Here is a 17,938-nt window from a genome sequence, read left to right on the forward strand (position 1 = left end):
TTGTAATTATGTTTATTAAATATATAAAAAAACATGGTGACGCATGGGGTGTGGACAACGTTCATGTTGTTTGGGCGGCGCGTGGGGGGTCGTCCAGCTATAAAACACTGTTTTTTAGGGCGATATTTGAAGGGTCTTGGTGCCCTAGACTAGATGAGGTAGCATGTGTGCCAAGATTCATGAAGGTTTGACGTTGACGACCATTTTTTCTTCCCCCTCTTCTTCTCTCTTCCCACCTAGATTTTCACATCGACCCCTTAAAAATACAAGAACAACCCTTTAATTTGTTGGTTCTTCAAATTTGGTCCCTTACCTTTTTATTATGATTTTTTTTTTATCTTGAATAATTTATTGAATTTGAACTCTGATTCTTTTGATTTATATTTTCTTTGCTTGGAATCATTTTTTCAATTGATTTTATTTTACAATTTCATCCTTTTTTTCTTTATATTTAATCCATTTTCTTTTGATCGTCAATTTTTTAGCCTTGACAAGTTTTTATTTTAAATCAGAAATTATTTTATTTTATGATTCCACCCTCTATTGTTTTTTTTATCAAATTTAATCCCTATTATTTTGATTGCGAATTTGTTTGCTTTGAAAAGTTTTTAAAATTAATATTTTTAAATCGGCTCATAATAAACTTCCTAATTGAACCTGGATCCATGGTTTCATAGGTTGCGAGTTTTTAAAATTTGACTTGATTTAGGATATTTGCCTAAGTTTATTTGATTTTTACAAAAGTTTTTTAATTTTACTCCCTATAATTTTTTTTTATCTATAAAATTTGGTATCCATTTTTTTAATTATTGTGTATTTTATTTTGCATCATTTTTAAAAAAATTTAAAATTGCATCCTCCTTTGTTTTTTTTTAATTAAATTGGTTGATAATTAGGCTTCTTAATTTAATCTAAGTCAAAGATTTTACGGGTTGTGACTTTTAGAGATTAGACAAAGTTTAAAAGGTTTGTTGGGTTTGCTTGGATTTTTTTTTCTTTTCTAAACTGATGTTTTCATATTTTTTTATCTTCTTTTTCTTTTCTTCGAAGGGGGGTTTGTTTTGTTATTTTTTGTGTTTTGATTCTATTTGGTTAGCTCTCAACAATTTATTTCTATTTCACCCCTTATCGTTTTTTAATATATAAATAATCTATCAAATTACAAATATTTTTCAATTCACTCTTAAGAATTTTTAATCTTTCAAATTGGGTTCTCATTCTTTTAATTGCAATTTATTTTGTCTGAGATCATTTTTAAAAAAAAATTTTAATTTCACCCCCTCGGGTGTTTTTCTAAATTTTATCATCATTTTTTTTGCTATTTTTTTCTTTAGCAAGTTTTTATAATTAATATTTTTTACATAATTTCATCATTCAAAATTAAATTTGTTGGAAATTAAGTTTCTTAATTGAACTCATGTCCAAAATTTCACAAGTTGCAAGTTTTAGAGATTAGACCAAGTTTAGAGGTTCGTCTAGGTTTGCTTGGTTTTTTTCTCTCTTTTTTTATTTTTAATATCCTTTTGTTTTCTTATTTTTTAGATTTGATTTTATTGGGTTAGGTCTCTATAATGTTTTTCAATTTCACCCCTATTATTTTTTAATTTATAAATAATCTATTAAATTATAAATGTTTCTCAATTTATCCCTTATGGTTTTTTAATATTTCAAATTTGATATTCATTCTTTTAATTGCTATTTATTTTATTTGGGATTATTTTAATTTTTTTTTCAAATTTCATCCTCCTTAGTTATTTTTCTCTCAATTTTTATTCTCATTTTTTTTCTTCTTTTGCAATTTTTTTATTAATATTTTTTCAACGATTTTATCCATCAAAATTAAATTGGATAACAATTAAGTTTGATGATTGAACTCGAATCCATGATTCAACGAGTTGTAAGTTTTTAAAATCAGATTAAGTTTAGAAGGTTAGCTTGATTTTTCTTAGATTTTTTTTTAAGCTGATGTTTTTTTTTTTGAAGTTTTGTTTCTTTTGTTTTTTTATGAGTTTTCTTTTATTAAATTAACATTGGATTGTTTGATAATCCAATTCCAGATAGATTGATATAATGTTTTTTTATATATATATTTTTTGTTAGTTTATTTATTATTTATTTATTATTTAAACTTCTATTTGAATCATTAGTTCAATGAGTTTTATATATATATATATATATATATATATATCCAGCAAGAAAACGCGGCACATATCTAGTTATTAATAGTAACTTCTATAGCACCTAATCTCTTGCTTCATTGCAACTTGCAAGAAACACAAACAAAAGGAAAGGGATAGAAAAAGAATGTAAGATGTCATGCCATTAGAGGGTGATTGAAGAAAATTCCATTTCCATTTCTGTAAGCTTCTTTCTCTTTCTTAAATGTTACATTTATAAGCTTCACATGCTGTCAATCATTTTTTGTGCCTTTCAAAAGTTGTATTCATTGTCGAAGGTGATAGCTTTTTTAACCTCTCAAAGAAGCTTTTCTCTCTCTCTCTCTCTCTCTCTCTCTCTCTCTCTCTCTTTTATCATTTGAGTCATGCCTGCTATTCTTAATCATTTTAGTCATTTTTGGTTTCTGGGTTCTCTCTTCTTTAACCTGGTTCTATGTTGTTTTCAGTTTTAATCTGCATTATTGTATTTTTGTATCCTTTTGTTTTTGTTGGTCTTTTTGTGGTTTTGGTTGCTGGGATTTCTTCATTGGAGGCAAATCTATCATGTCTTTCCAATTTGTAAATAAAGGTGCCTCTATTTTCAATCCGTTTACCTCTTTAAAATATATCACATCTTTTTCTTTTTTCTTTTTTCTTTTTTCTTTTTTCTTCTTTGGTTTCATGCTCATAAAACAAGGGAAATGCAGAGTAATAGTATCGTGAATGCAGGTTTCTGTATGTTTTAAAAGTTGAGGAGCTAGTAAAAATGTTTTAGGTTTTACCTTTGGTCACTTTGTTTAGTTAAATGTATTGTCAAGCATGTTGCAATTTGAACTGCCAGGGCTTTGTTAGTGTTTAAGTTCTACACTTTTGGTGAGGGAAAGGGAATTCCACACAGGGGTGGCTTGATTTAATGTATGTTCTTTTTTCTTTTTTTTGAACTTTTTTAAGTCCTTTCGTTTTTTGCAATTTGAAGGATGGGGGATCATTTTGTGTTCCTGGTGGATCGGTTGCTAACTGAATCCACCCTTGAAGCTGCTATTGAGAGTCAAAACCGATTGCGGCAAACCATGGCTTCAGCAAGTAAAGAAAATACAAAAGAATTTTCACCACATTGGATGGATTTAGAATTGACTTCATTAGCAGGAAAATCAGTAGAGTGTAGGATTTGCCATGAGGAGGAGGATGACATGAACATGGAGATGCCGTGTTCTTGCCGTGGCAGTTTGAAGGTCAGTTTTAGCTAAATTTGTGGAACCATTTATTTGAAAATCTCGGTATATGCTGTTAACAAACAAAATGATTGTCTTATTTCTCATAGACCTTTTGTATACAATTCTGATAAATCAAGGAAATACCTTACCTCCCTTGAAATTTTAATGTTTACTAGGCAAATAATTTGAACATTTTTGGTTAACAAATAAAGCAGAAATTATCTCCCTCAAATTCATGCACCTTGTGATTCTTTGTAAATTTTAATTCCTACATTTACCTCAGGGATTTTGATCTCTACTTGTTGCCAAAAATTCAAGTACTTGATTTATCATAATGCTTCTGATGCTTTCAATTTAAGTCTTATATTCAATTGATTGTTGAATAACTAGCTGAAGCACATTGTAAACTAAGATGTCCTGCAACAAAAATCTAGCGTGGGTAAGCTACATGTCGTTGAATTTAGATGAGCAATCTCAATTGATTGTTGAATAGCTAAAGCTCAAGTAAAGTGCATTGTAGTATTGCAATTTAAGATGTCTCACAACACAAATTTAGCATGAGTAAGCTATATATTAGTAAGATGCCAAGCCATTAGAGGGTGCAAGCCCCTGAGAATGGAGTATACTTGCATGGAGCAAACTTCGGTGATACTGTTACTTGTATCATTTATCACATTAATTTCAAGTACATGTTGGAGGAAAATGCCACTAGCTGAATTCCTTATACATGTTGGAGGAAGATGGTACTGGCTGAATTCCTTATTCTGCCCTCTTTTAAGTTCCGTTGCTAGTTTCAGATGCTTCAAACGAGGTTACAAGTTTCTCTTTATTTTCTTTTGTTGCAGTATGCTCATCGAAAATGTGTTCAGAGGTGGTGCAATGAGAAGGGTAACACTATCTGTGAGATCTGCCATCAGGTGCACTATTATATTATTTTCATGACCTCTGCATTTCATGCTGTGTTCCAATAACTTTAAAGGTGAAAAACATAAGCTTTCTAATATTGTTTTTCAATATTTGCAAAATTGCAGCAATTTGAGCCTGGTTATACTGCACCACCCCCTTTGTTTTGTTATGGTGCTATTCCAATGAACTTCAGGTATATTTGTAATTTGCTATATGTGTTCTCCAATCTTGGTTTCCTCATTTCTTATTGGGGCTTTGGTTCCTTTTCTTTAACAATAATGGTCCTAATCTGTTTGGAATTTTCTTGTTCAGAGGAAATTGGGAGATACCCAGAAGGGACCTGCACAATCCTCCATCTATAGCTATGGTTACTACTGACCATGAATTTTTGGACTCTGACTTTGATGAGTATTCAGCACCCTCTCCTAGGAGTGTGATGTGCTGCCGAATAATTGCTATTATAGTATGACTCTCTTTCTCCCCCCTCCCCTAGGACCGTGTTTGCTCATACACGTATGCATTTGTTGCTTCATGTGTAGAACTTGATCTAACAGATTCATAATTTACTTCCAAATCCTCTGGTTCAGTTACTGTCAATAAAACATTTTTTTTAATTTGACCCCCCTAAATATGTGTGACGATTATGGCAAATGGTTTTATCAGCAGTTATTTTGCTCTTTTATGCGTGTGAGAGCTCCAGGCGGTGGATGTCACCGAGCCCTTCTCTTAGCTTTTATGTAGAGAGTCCTTTCATATATCTGACTAAGCTCAGGGAAATTATTAGGTAGACTTAATCTACCACTTCATCCATAGACAAAGTCACAAAGTAAATCTATAAAAGCTACATAGACAAAATCATGTGACTGTAAAACATGACTTGTGTTTATTGGCCAAGTCCATGGATGATGTGGTAAACCTAGTATACCTAATAATTTCTCAAACTCTAGGGCCAAACCCTTGTTCTCTGAGCCAACACATACCATTCAATATAACTGAGTATTATGTCCTGTTGCTGAATTCTTGTCCAGTTAGAGAAAGATTCATTAACTTATCAATCATGGACTCGTTTATTAAAATATCTGGTTGTGCATTAGCAAAAATAATGATATCTTATTTTCCTAGCTACAAGTTTGCCCCATGACCATGTATTCAGACCAAGCACCTTTCCTACTCATTATCATTGTTGCATGTGTTTGTGACCTCATGTTTGTTTGGTCTACAAGATCCTATGAGGACATTAATTTTCATTTAATTTGCAGTTTATGGTTCTGTTGGTTTTACGTCATACTCTTGCCATCCTAATTAGTGGAGCTGGAGATTACTCAATGACATTGTTTATGGTAAGGCTGGGCTCCGTTGCTTGCTCTTCTTATAAAAAATTACAACTTGGTTTGCCAAATGGTGCAGAAAAAAAAAAAAAACTCAACCTGTGTTTTATATGCAGTTACTGATATTGAGAACAGTTGGGATTCTTCTGCCTGTTTATGTCATGGTCAGAGCATTTACTGCTATTCAACATCGGGGTCGGCAGCAGGTTAGTGAAGATTAATGCATTTTGTTGACTTTGACTGGACAGTGGTTTAGGTGGCAGAAGCATCGAATTCTAGAAGTTACTTTAGCAATGAGTTTCAGGAAGTGCTTTTTCATTAGTCTCGGCCGGTTTTCTTAAATCTGTTTATGCTGCTTGCATCTAGCCACTAATCCCATCTAAATGATGCTATCCAGAAAGTTGCAAAGTGCCTCGAGCCATCACACACATATAGCTAAGCTTAGTTCCTTGAGCCATATGAACTATGAATTTGATTCCAGAACTTGCAAAACATAGCATTCCAGTGAGCTGTGTAGTTTGTCTTTCATCAGTGATTGTTAAAGATATAAACTAATTGTCTTATTTTTTTGTACGCAATAGGATCCTCATTTTCCCCTTGCTGAGTCAGATGAGGAAAATGAGTTGCCGCAACTTCAGACTCATTCGCGCATTATTCATATTCAGTGATCATTGCAGCCACCTTACACATAAAAGGATTGCAAATGTACAGAAGAGCAAGTCAAAAGTGTAGTGTCTAAATTTCGATGATGCTGTGTTGAAGTTTGTAGCATCACAATAGAGACAATCAACTGCTTTGCTTCTTTTTTCTTTTTTTTTTTCCTGTGTGTTGGTTCACATCAAATCCTCAGGCATTCGTCATTCCAATCAAAATGAATAGAATTCAGAGCTAGGAAAACCATGTACACCTACATTGGTATTAAACAGCTATTTTCACTGCTGCTTACCAGAAACGGAAGCCAGAAACAAGAGTTGAAAAGGGTGTCTGGTATCAAAAAAGTAGAGTTAATGCTAGCAAATACCATGTTCCTTGATGTGAGAATTGTGAGCCTTGTTTCTGAAAGAAAATGTGAGGTGTTAATAGCCTTGAACTGTTCTATATTTCCGCCCTATTAATGTCTCTTCTTTTTCTTTTTTTTTTTGAAAAAGAAAATCTTGAATAACAACTTAATAAGTAGAACAAGCCCGGATCCTTCAAACTGAACTTAACAAACCACTTCTGAAAGGATATTAAGTCCGGGCACTGAATCACTACTGAAACTACCGAGTCATTAATTTGGTGGATATGAAGATGTTCTTGATGCCTGTGGTCATGATTAGTTAATAGTGGATCTATAATTGGGATTGAAAGGATACTTATAGATGAATGGAATAGGATCAAGCCTAATAAGATTATTTTTTGGGGTTTATTTAAAAAATAATAAATGTTTTAGAGACTTAAAAAGAAAATATTAAGTAATAAAATTTTAAATTAATGTTTTCATGTGAAGATCTATTTTAGTAGAAATTTGTGTTTTTGTGTTTTTTTTTTTTAATTTACAAAAATTATATCAAACATAACCTAAGAACGTTTGGCTAAAAATAAATTTCGACTTAAAAGAGAAATTGTTTTAAAACTCAATCAAAAAATTTATTTAATAAGAAATTAAAATTTGTAATCTTATAAATTATGATTTATACCATATTCCTCTTTCCAAAAAAAAAGAGTCATTTTTAGCTCAATTTTATCATAAATTATATATGAAAAACAAGATTGTTAAAGTTGATATCTGAATAATGAACAATTGCAATAAGGTCAGGTTATCTAGAAGTGATTGCACACTGAAAACAAACAAACAGCTTTAGACGAAATATGCAACTTTGCTGCAACACAAAACACGAACAACAGGCACGTCTAAAGATGTTGCTGATGAAGAGAAACAAACAAAGATGGTAGAACATGTTCATAGACATTTTTATTGCAAAAGAAAACCATTAAAGGCAAGACAAGCACACCACACCCATGGAAGTACCAAACTTGCAGTAGACCATATCACTGCAACATAAATAGTAACCCTCCATGACCCACCCTCCTAGGGTTCAGGTAAACTCAAACCAAAGACACTAAAGGAAAGAGACATCATTTATTCATACCGCAAACATCATGACAGACTCGGGCTCGGGAATTAAGCAAGAGAAAGGCACATTATTCTTCCTCGGTTTCGGATTCAGCATTCTGGAGCCATTCAATGACGGGCTTAGCATTCTTCCAAATCTGAGAATCTTTGTTGCTTCCCTTTAGCCCTTCTTGATACCACTGCACAATGTATTCTTCCTCCAGGACATCAGCATCGTAGAGTGTTTTCAGGATAAGAGCCACTTCCTTCATTGCACTTGAGCCTGACTTCCCACAGAATGCCCCAATTGCTCGAAGCAGAAGCAACTGTGATCCCTCATCCTGAGTGACAGCAGCAGCCAGATAGTTCTTCTTCTTGGCAACCTCCTTCACAAATCCTTTTGCAACACCCTCAAACAATGCCTCAAACAGAGCATCCATCTTTTCCTGAGCAGACCCAGTGAGAGCGCTGAGAGTGGACTTTAACTGGCTTGCAGAAACTCCTTTCCTTAGGCTTAACTTCAACTCATTGACAAGAGTTCCGTGGGTACTTGGGCTCCCATTCTCAGCTTTTGGTTTTTCCTCCCGGGCTGGTGAAGCAACTTTTGGACTGCCGTTTTCTTTGCTGAGTGCCCTTGCCTTCTTTTCTGTCTCTTCTGTTGAAAGCATGACCATATCAGCCGTCGCAGCACTCAACTGTTCTTGTATGCGCTGGCGAGCTGCCTCTAGAGACGTATCAGTTTGCCACTGGACATCATCATCATCATCAACAACCTCTTCCTTCTCATCAACCTGGCTGTGAGTTGGTGACATACGTTCCTCATCGGAGCTGTTTGCTTTCTTCTTTGTAGAGCTAGCTTTTGCAGGGCCATCCTTTAAAGAAGATCCCTTCTTCTTACCTTCTTTCTTCAGTTTCTTCAGCTCCTCATCAGCAGCTTCACCTTCCTTAAGACGCTCCTTCTCAGCCCTCCTCAATGCCTTCTTGTCCTTTGCTCCCTTCTTTGATTCAGGAGGGTTCTTCAGAATGAAAGTGGTGAGCTTGTCCCTCATATCCACATCAGATACAAAACCACAGGCAGCACATTTTAGTTGAAGCATCTGGCTTTTGGTGATGATTATCTCAGTTTCAGGATTTCCACAGCCATAACATTGAACATATTTCTTGATGAAGTTCTCAAGAAGCCCAGCAAGTTTTGCCGTTTCATGAGAGCCATTGACAAGTGAAGTCCCAGTTTTCTCATCAAACTTGGATTGGGCACCAAGCTCACAACCAAAATACTTTGTAGTGTAAGAAGCTGGCCTTGCCAAAGCCTTTGCAATTTCAACCATGTTGACAATATTTGTTTTGATGCCATTTCCTCGGCCCTCGACTTTGGTAACCATCTTGGGCATCTTATACCTATAGAAGGCATCATCACTGTTTGAAGCCCCAATATTCTGCAAAGCCATCTTGATCACTGTAAAACAGACTCACAAAACAAACTTAGAAGATGTCACTGAAAGCCAATGCTAGAATGCAAAGAGAGGGTAGCAACTATGATGTCTTCTGAAGATTCTTCAAAAAGAGAAGACTGTTTTTCAGCAATCAGGTAAGGTTGCACCCAACTGCAACCACTAAACTCAGGGTATCCTTTAAATGGTCCGAGATGCATGCAGCCAACTTTATCAGACAAGGGTCTGCCCTTTTTCCTTAATGAAGGAGTATACTCTCCAAGCAATCCAATCTCTCCCAAAAACGAAATGGCCTGTATGGACATAAAAGAAACCTCAACTTCGACACACTTCACCCTGAAAATCTGCAGACAGCACCACCACCACCTGCAGGTTCCTGAAAAGAACAACAACAAAAACAGAATTATAGCCAAGAAAAACACGGGCAAACACAATTAACAACGCCAATAACAAAAGAAAAAATTAAATTACAACAACTACCAGTCTAGCAAGCCTCAATACCAAAATAGTTGGTGTCCACTATACCATCATCTTGTGCTGAAATAACACTGAGCAGAAAAGGCCAAACACAAACACACACACACACACACACAAAAAGCCTAAATCTAGCATCAGACATCACTGCAATAAAAGTCTTCGAACTGTAGTCCAAACCCGTATCCTAGTTCCAATCAAATTGATCTTGCTTCCTTTTCAACATTATCATAACACACATGAAAAAACGATTCCCTAACATCAAAGCCATCACTATTTCAAAACCAACAAATAGAGCTCATGCGCATCTAGAGCTTAAGAAACAAAAATCCTTACAACGGTTGCAGCTCACCCATCATCTAACATCACCAAAGATTCACTTAATCTACACAATAAACAATTGCCCATGTTTGTTTTTCAACATTAATAACAAAAAATTAGGAAAACTTTCAAATTAATCATCGGTTTTTTTATTAATAATAATGAGCAAAAATAGATGCTTAATCTAAACATAACATTAATAACCAACTTAAAAAAAGTAATTAGCAAAAATCTCAAATAATTATCGATGTTTTTTTTTATTAATCTAACTTCGATTCTATAAGATCTGACATAAAAATAAATTGCTTGATAGCGGATTAAAACAGAAAAAAACAACCGATTAAATCCAATAACAAAAACAAACAATAGACGATAAATAATCAAAATAAATAAATAAAAAGAACAAAATTTAAATAGAACTAAGAATCGAGCAAACCCTAGCTGCTTACGATATCTACGCTTGTTCGTAGAGAAAGAGAAAGCGGGTTTGGCTTCTTGAGAGATATAGAAAGAGGCGTCTGGGGTATTAGGTTTTTGTGCTGTGTTTTTGCTTATATACAGTTATATGGGCGAGGCGGTTGCGATGGTTTTTATTTTTTCTCTCTAGATTGTTCTATTTATTTATTGACCGATTTCTTTTTTTCTTTTTTTCTTAATTTCCATCCAACTTACAAATTAATTTGATTGATTATTTTCTCAATTATTGAGCAGAGGATAATGTGAAGAAAAAAAAATGAGACTTTTAACGTCATGTTTAATTAATTATTATTTCAGAAAAGATATATAAATAATTTTATCATTCTCACGAGTTGACCAAACATTTCCTTAACATTTTCATGAAATTAAATATCCACCTAATCATTATAAAGTAAAAAAAAAAAAAAAACAAATCACATAATATTAGTGTTGAAGAAATTATATATATTACACGAAACCAATAAGGGCATTTTGGTCTAACAATAATTGGGATCCCAGAATGTGTGAAAATACATGCATGCTTTTTAGTTGAGTGTAGATAGGGTTATCCTTTTATCAGTATAAAAGGACAAGAATATCCTATTAAATATATATATATATATATATATATATATATATAAATGACAGATTACATATACTTTTTCTCCCACCATACCTCAATTTTTGGGATGATGAGGAGACATACTTTTCTTCATACCGAAGTGTCTCGTGTAGCATGATTGTTATGTATTTCTCCAAAACTTAAATAACAAGTGAATTTGTTTTTAATTATTAGTTATTTGGATTATAAATTAAAAGAAAATACAAAATTTTGTAAACGCATCAATTAAACAATCCTAGTGATAACTATTGTCTAATTAAAAAATTATAAGAAAGACTTCATCTCATTACACCAAACATCAATTAAATGAAATTTTAGTGAAAAAAAAAAAAAAAACACTCCCCATTTATATAGATAAAAGGTACATTCTTTTACTACTAATCATAATTATAAAACCAACATGGGGCAAGACTTGGGGTGCACCTTACAAGGTTGGAGGATCCTGTGACTTAAATTTTCTTTTTAAAAATAAATAGGTCAAAACACGTTTATTTTGTAAAAGCAAAAATTAAAAATCAATAGGTTAATTGGCCAAGTTTTACCAGATCAGCTGAATTTTTTTTAACTAGATCACTCAAGTTTTTTTTTTATTTTATTTTATAACCCAGACAAGTTTAAATCCAGGATCAATTCACCAAGCTAATATTGATTTTATAACAGTGCTATTAATCATTCTTTTTTTAGTTATCGTTTTTTCAGTTTTATTATGATTTTTTTATTGTTTTAAGTATTTGAATCAACGAATTTTCCAAAGTGATTAAAATTATTTATCACTTGAAATCAATTGAGAATGTTGGTTACAACTATAAAACCCAACTTAGTTCAACTGTCGATAAGTCAATCTAGATTAACTTAGATTAGTTCATAATAATTTCTTTTTAAGATTTTTTTTTAAAAAGGTTAAAACGATATCTCTTTAAAAAATATTAAATCAAACCGAATCTTACCTAAATTTTAATCATATCACATGTTAAATTATCTAATCAATCAAGTTTGAACAAGTCAATTTTTCCAATTTGATATAAAACTTGATTTAAACATGATATCGGGTCAACAAATTACCAAGTTGAAATGTTTAGTCAGGTTTCCTATCACTGGCAGTGTTATTAAACCCGGCCCGGCCCGGCAGGTCGACCCGGGGGTTGGACCGGTTCGGGTTTGGCAAAAGACCGGTCAGTGCAACGACCCGGGCGAGACCCGACCAATACCCGGGTTTTTTTTTCAAATGTGAAATTTGAAACCTATTAGTATATATATTTTATGTTCCCAAGAAAAAAATTATGTTTTTTCAATATGGGATAAAAAACTTTTTAATTTAAATACTTTAACTTAAAATGATAACATAATATCTTTTTAATGTGGGATTTGAAACCCATTAGTATATATACTCAATATTTACAAGAAAAAAACTATATTTTTTCAATGTGGGATTTGAAAGAAAAAAGTTATATTTTTTCAATGTGGGATTTGAAACACATTAGTATATATATTTTATGTTCACAAGAAAAAAACTATATTTTTTCAATGTGGGACAATAAACTTTTTTTGTTTAAATACTTCAACTTAAAAGCTTAACATAATATTTTTTTAATGTGAAATAAAAAAAATTTAAAATATTCTTTTAAACTTCATTATTTACAATATATATAGCTTATATTTACATGGATTTCTTCTTAATTTTTTCATATAAAATATTAAAACTTTAATTTTTTTAAAAAAATTTCAGGTTAATCCGAGTTAACCCGGATTGACCCATAAAACCCGAAACTCGGCTCCTTGACCGGGTCAACCCCATACCGGATTTAATAAGTATGATAACCGTGCTAGGAAGTAGTTGAAGATTAATACCATGGATTCAAGTTTTTAAAACTCTACTTCTGTAATGGTACTAGTCATGGGCTTCTAATGGGCTCGTCCTATCAGTCCGGCCCAACAATTTGTGCTGCTTAGTTTTTGTGTTTTGGGCTGTTAGCCCCTTCATGTCCCAAAAGAAAAGAAAAGAAAAAAACCCTTATTACATGTTACGACTATTATTTATTTATTTATTTATTAAATGATAAAGGATATCCTTGAACAAGCTTGCGTGTCAATTATAAGTAAAATTTATCTTCAGATAATTTGAAGGATACACTCCTTGTATTAGCATGGTGTATTAAAAAATTAAAACCCATAAAAAGAACAAACTCCCCTGAGCATTAAACTAACCAGTTAAAGTTATACATCATAACTAAAATAATATATTTCATTTAGAAAAATTCTTAAAATCTTAGTTCAATCCCTCCTAATTAGTCTCTTGATCTTTATTTGTGTTCACTCATCATAACTACTGAATATCTGAAGAAGAAGAAAAATAGAGTTAGCACATATAAACAATTAACAAAACATTAACTGATGTGATTAAATCACTCTATCTATACTCACCAAACACTATAAATTACATTATTTTTATTTATTTTTTATGGGGTTATCTCAATCTCATAAATCAGGTCACAAGTTTGGCAAGTTTACCCGCGTGAATTCTGTTTTTCGAATCCTTTTCTAACTTGAATATTTTTTTTAGTTGGGCTTCATATTTTTCTTTATTTTCTTTCCATTGATTTATCCCGATTTCAAGACTTGATTGCGGATTTGACAAGTTTACTCGAGTTGGGTCGATTTGTTTTTTTTATCATTTTTTAATTGAATATGTTTTTCAATTTCACCCTTCAACAATTCAATCTTTTTTTATTTAGATTTTTTTTTAATTTTATATTTCAATATTATGATATCTAGGAATTGAACTTCATAATTCTCTTCAATTTTCTTTTCTTGGAGTTATCCTGATCTCATGAATTTGTTTTTTTTTTTCAACTTTTAATATTGGATCTGTTGAAAATGGAGCTTCTTAATTTTTTTATTTGCTTTTTATGAAGTTATCCCGATCTCATAACTCAGGTGGTGAGTTTAATAGGTTAGCACAAGTTGACTTAAGTTTTTTTATGTCCTTTTTTTAATTGATTTTTTTCTTTCAATTCCATCATTCAACATTGAATTAATTAGGAATTGGACTAATAGCTTTTTTATTTGCTTTCTATGGGGCTATCTGATCTCACGACTTAGGTTACAGATTTGATAAGTCAAAATTTATTTTAACTTACTTTTTATATGGTTATCATAATTTTATGATCTATTTGTAGATTTGATAGGTCAACTCATACCGATTCAATATATTGTCATCTTAATATTTATAAAAAAAAAAATGCTCTCCAACATGTCGTTGTGATAATATTTATAAAAGAAAGTCATTCAATATGTATTATATTTTGAATTTATAATTATTTTTTATATTAAATATTTTAGTTTTTTTTTGGAAGAAAAGAATAAACTAATCTACTCACAGCATTTTCATTGAACCAATAATCTAATAATTGCTATATAGAAGATAATGACCCTTGATGTAAGAGTACCAACTACCAACTACCGAGCATTAACCCTAATCTATTCTAACACTAATTTATTTTTAAGATAAATCAAGCCACAAAATTCTAAATATTCCTCACTTTTGCTTAATAATATAATAACTGAGATCCTTAACGTTGTTCACACTCTCCACATAAAACTTGAGAAAAAGTAGCAAAAGTAGTCTTTGTTTCTAAAGTAAGAAAAGATCATTGCTAAATCAAAGCTACTCCTGCTTTCCACCAACCAAGAAACACACAAGAATTCATGGAAATGAAGCTACTAATTATTTTACCAATTAAAGGACCGAGAGGGTGCCAAATTGCCAATAAATATCATACCAAACCATATGCTAACCCATTCCCTAACTAACAAAATATATAGGGCGCGGGGAAAAAATTATAGTTATAGACGTAGATTATTATGAATTATAATAGTAAATTGATGATTTTTACCTTAATTAAATTAGCATAAAAGATTAAGCTTGGGGGTAATACGTTTTTTTTCTATGCAATTTCTTTGTATTTTTGTTTTCAATAAATGTACAAAAATATTTTCATATTTGGTTAGAACAGTAACATATCTTCACTATCCTTAAAAGCAAAGAAATAGATAAATGGTTGCTAGGGGCTTTTTTTTATTTCATATTTCATAGAATAGTAAAATTACAAACTTACTATTGGAATAGAATTTAATTCAGGCTTGTTTTGGGAGCATTTTGAGCTTTCATGTTGGCTTTTACATTATAATCAGATTAATAGAGGGGTAAATTGATATTTTTCATTAATTAAAAATTATAAAACTTTTGAAATTATTAGGCACGTGCTATGCACGCAATCGCGCATGGAACGGTTTTTCCACACTTTCCACACTTTGATGGCATGTACAACACCCTCCAATAATGAAGAATTCTTCTACCATATCATTAAATTCACCGCAACGTTCTATTTTTTTGATGGTGGCGCGTGTTCATTGTTTGTTGATGGATTTCCGTCGAAGATGTTTTCTTTTTATTTTTGTTCTCTCTCTTTTCTCATTCTTCTCTTGAAACTCCTGTCTAGCAATTAAAATTTCAAAATGAACCTCTTTGTTAGGGGTATTAAAGTAACAATTCATATTCTTTTAATTTGTTATTTTTTTGTCATTAGAACTTTTGTAAGTTTTTGTTTTGTTTTTATGGAAAAGTAACGTTTGATATATAGAAGATCATTAAACAATTTGTCAGGGCTATACTGAACAGGGGGGACCTCAGGAAAGATGATGATATTCAAGAGCACTGGATACTCTTGTCTTTATATTTGTCGTTGAACACAGTCAGGCATGCATGTGAACTTGTTGGTTTTTCATATCAACTAGGAGATTTCATGTCGCTGTGGACCAAATGAGCAGCCTTCTTACATCTCAAAAAACCTGCGTACCAGTACAACGTTGGGACATTCAATCATGTGTCTTTGGAGGCCATACTTCAACCTTAAAGAGCTCAACAAGAAACATAGGCCAGATGCAATTGTAGGCCCTCTTCGGTTTAAGATTCTTTCTTTTTGGCACGTCGTAATGCTTTTTTTTTTTTTTTTTATCTTTTTGAATCGACAAGAGTATTCTAGGAATCAACCAAGATTAATTTTTTTTAAAAAACAATCTTAAAAAATAAACCTTTCACGTCGATCTTCCACATTAAAAAGAATTTAATAAATTTTATGATGCTATTGATCTGGGATGAACCTAGAAAATTAAACTTTAACCAAGATTAAGTTCTTTTAAACAAACTTCTTTAACTATAACAATTTAGATTTAGAACTTATCAATTTGGGTTTATAAATTGTTTTGATGAGATTTTATAAAATTTAAATTGTTCATATTATTTGAAATTATGTAGTGATGGAAAATGTGTTTATAGATTAATTAGATTGTGGTGGGTTTAGATTTATAATTGTATTCAACTTAGTTTTTTATTTTTATTTTTATTTTTATAACATCCTCTATCCACTTGTCTTTTTGTTTTTTTTTTAATTTAAAACATCAATTTAATTCTATGTAAATACTTATCCAAACTTAAGAGAAAAGTAAAAGATAAGGTTCAAGGTTCATGTTGAGGCTTCAATATGCGGGGTTTATATTGTTAAAGAGAATATCTTAACATTTATCTCATATAATTTCAAGCCTCATTTGAGAACAAGAATCAACCACATTTCAAGGTATGATGACGGTGGGGAAGTGCTTTTAAATTGAAACTTGTCAATATTTTCCTATCTTGGATGACTTGTACCTAAAAAATATTGTGAGGAGAAGATATTTGACAAAACTTGAATCCAGAAATGCACATAATTATATGCTATTTAACTGCGACAAACTGAGACTTTTTATACCATAAATATAATAATTGACATATCATTATTTGCGAACAATTTTTTTGTTATACTATTATAAACTGATAGATTGAATAGTTTCTCCTAGGCAATATTATCAATTTTTAATATCCCAAAATTCACAGCTAACTGAATCTCAATTTTTTTTTATTCTAAGATGAATAATTTTTCATGTGGTTCAAAACACATGTAAGGACTGCTTAATTATTATTATCTCTCAGAAAACTTAATTTCATTACACATTTCTCATTAATTTTTAAAGGTTGTAATCTTGTACCAAGTTTATCAAATGAAAAAGAATGCTAGTGTTACTTTGAATTTACTATGTCTGAGTCTTTAAAGAAAAGTGAAGTGCTATAATGAGTATTTCATCAATGGACAAGTTTTTCATACTGAAGAGTATGATCATGGTAGAGAAACATATAATAGTGGGGTTTGTGTTAAATGATAGATTTCTAATGAGTTTGAAGTTGACCATTATGGGAAGTTAGAAGAGGTCCTTGAATTACAATATCATAGCGAGAAGAATATAGTCTTTTTATTCAAATGATATTGGTATGATACCATTGATAGATGAATCAAAGTAGATCCCCATCATAGTTTGGTTGAAATTAATACAAAGGCTAGACTTTGCAATGTCGACAATGTCTTTATTTTCGCTAAGCAATACCAACAAGTTTATTACACATACACTCAAAGAATCGTTCTAGAGTTGATTAATTGTTCGTAGTTAAAACCAAACTTAGGGGTCGTCTTCAAGTTGTCTAGGATGTTAACAATGAAGTAATTGCGAGAGATTATGTCTTTTAACTTGATGAATTAGTTGATTGATATTGAGTTGTTACATTTATTGACTTGGAAGAAAATTCAAATTTTTACGTTGTTGAAAATACTTTTATTAATTTTGATGTTGAGGAGTTAAATGATATTTTAAGAAGTAGTAAAGATATAAAATTGATGTTTTGATAGTATTCATTTGGTTAGTGTAAGGTTATCGCTTGCAGGTTGACGCAGAATGGAAAACAAAACACAAGAAAACAACAAGCAATAAAGATAGAATTGTTGTTAAAAAGAGTTTTCATGCAAGAACCGTATTTTATTATTGAATAAT

General features: G+C 31.6%; 2 protein-coding genes across 5 annotated transcripts; one reads left to right on the plus strand and one right to left on the minus strand.

The window, feature by feature from the left end:
* Positions 1–2,214: 2,214 nt before the first annotated feature.
* Positions 2,215–6,704, plus strand: LOC7487361 (uncharacterized). Of its 3 annotated transcripts, none has more exons than XM_002305814.4 (8): positions 2,215–2,359; positions 3,133–3,388; positions 4,216–4,287; positions 4,402–4,469; positions 4,589–4,739; positions 5,536–5,616; positions 5,721–5,810; positions 6,186–6,704. In XM_002305814.4, the coding sequence occupies exons 2-8, from the start codon at positions 3,134–3,136 to the stop codon at positions 6,270–6,272; spliced, it is 804 nt and encodes a 267-aa protein (XP_002305850.2). In that variant the 5' UTR covers positions 2,215–2,359; position 3,133; the 3' UTR covers positions 6,273–6,704. The 3 variants fall into 3 exon arrangements, with proteins under 3 accessions (XP_002305850.2, XP_024454528.1, XP_024454527.1); XM_024598760.2 differs by lacking the exon at positions 2,215–2,359 and adding an exon at positions 2,436–2,455; XM_024598759.2 differs by lacking the exon at positions 2,215–2,359 and adding an exon at positions 2,444–2,745.
* Positions 6,705–7,533: 829 nt separating this feature from the next.
* Positions 7,534–10,488, minus strand: LOC18097599 (eukaryotic translation initiation factor 5). 2 transcript variants are annotated; one of them, XM_002305147.4, is made up of 2 exons: positions 10,395–10,488; positions 7,534–9,526 (listed from the first exon to the last, which is right to left on the minus strand). In XM_002305147.4, the coding sequence occupies exon 2, from the start codon at positions 9,145–9,147 to the stop codon at positions 7,789–7,791; it is 1,359 nt and encodes a 452-aa protein (XP_002305183.1). In that variant the 5' UTR covers positions 9,148–9,526; positions 10,395–10,488; the 3' UTR covers positions 7,534–7,788. The 2 variants fall into 2 exon arrangements, with proteins under 2 accessions (XP_002305183.1, XP_052308041.1); XM_052452081.1 differs by having other exon boundaries at positions 9,631–10,453.
* Positions 10,489–17,938: the final 7,450 nt, after the last annotated feature.

This window comes from Populus trichocarpa, chromosome 4 (assembly GCF_000002775.5).
Source record: "Populus trichocarpa isolate Nisqually-1 chromosome 4, P.trichocarpa_v4.1, whole genome shotgun sequence".
NCBI lineage: Eukaryota > Viridiplantae > Streptophyta > Magnoliopsida > Malpighiales > Salicaceae > Populus > Populus trichocarpa.

Bases quoted from the DNA above. Each gene is read 5' to 3' on its own strand.
- LOC7487361 (XM_002305814.4), top strand. From the start codon at position 3,134: ATGGGGGATCATTTTGTGTTCCTGGTGGATCGGTTGCTAACTGAATCC. The intron at 3,389-4,215 runs GTCAGTTTTAGC...CTTTTGTTGCAG, and splicing joins CTTGCCGTGGCAGTTTGAAG to TATGCTCATCGAAAATGTGT. The intron at 4,740-5,535 runs GTATGACTCTCT...TTTAATTTGCAG, and splicing joins GCCGAATAATTGCTATTATA to TTTATGGTTCTGTTGGTTTT.
- LOC18097599 (XM_002305147.4), bottom strand. From the start codon at position 9,147: ATGGCTTTGCAGAATATTGGGGCTTCAAACAGTGATGATGCCTTCTAT.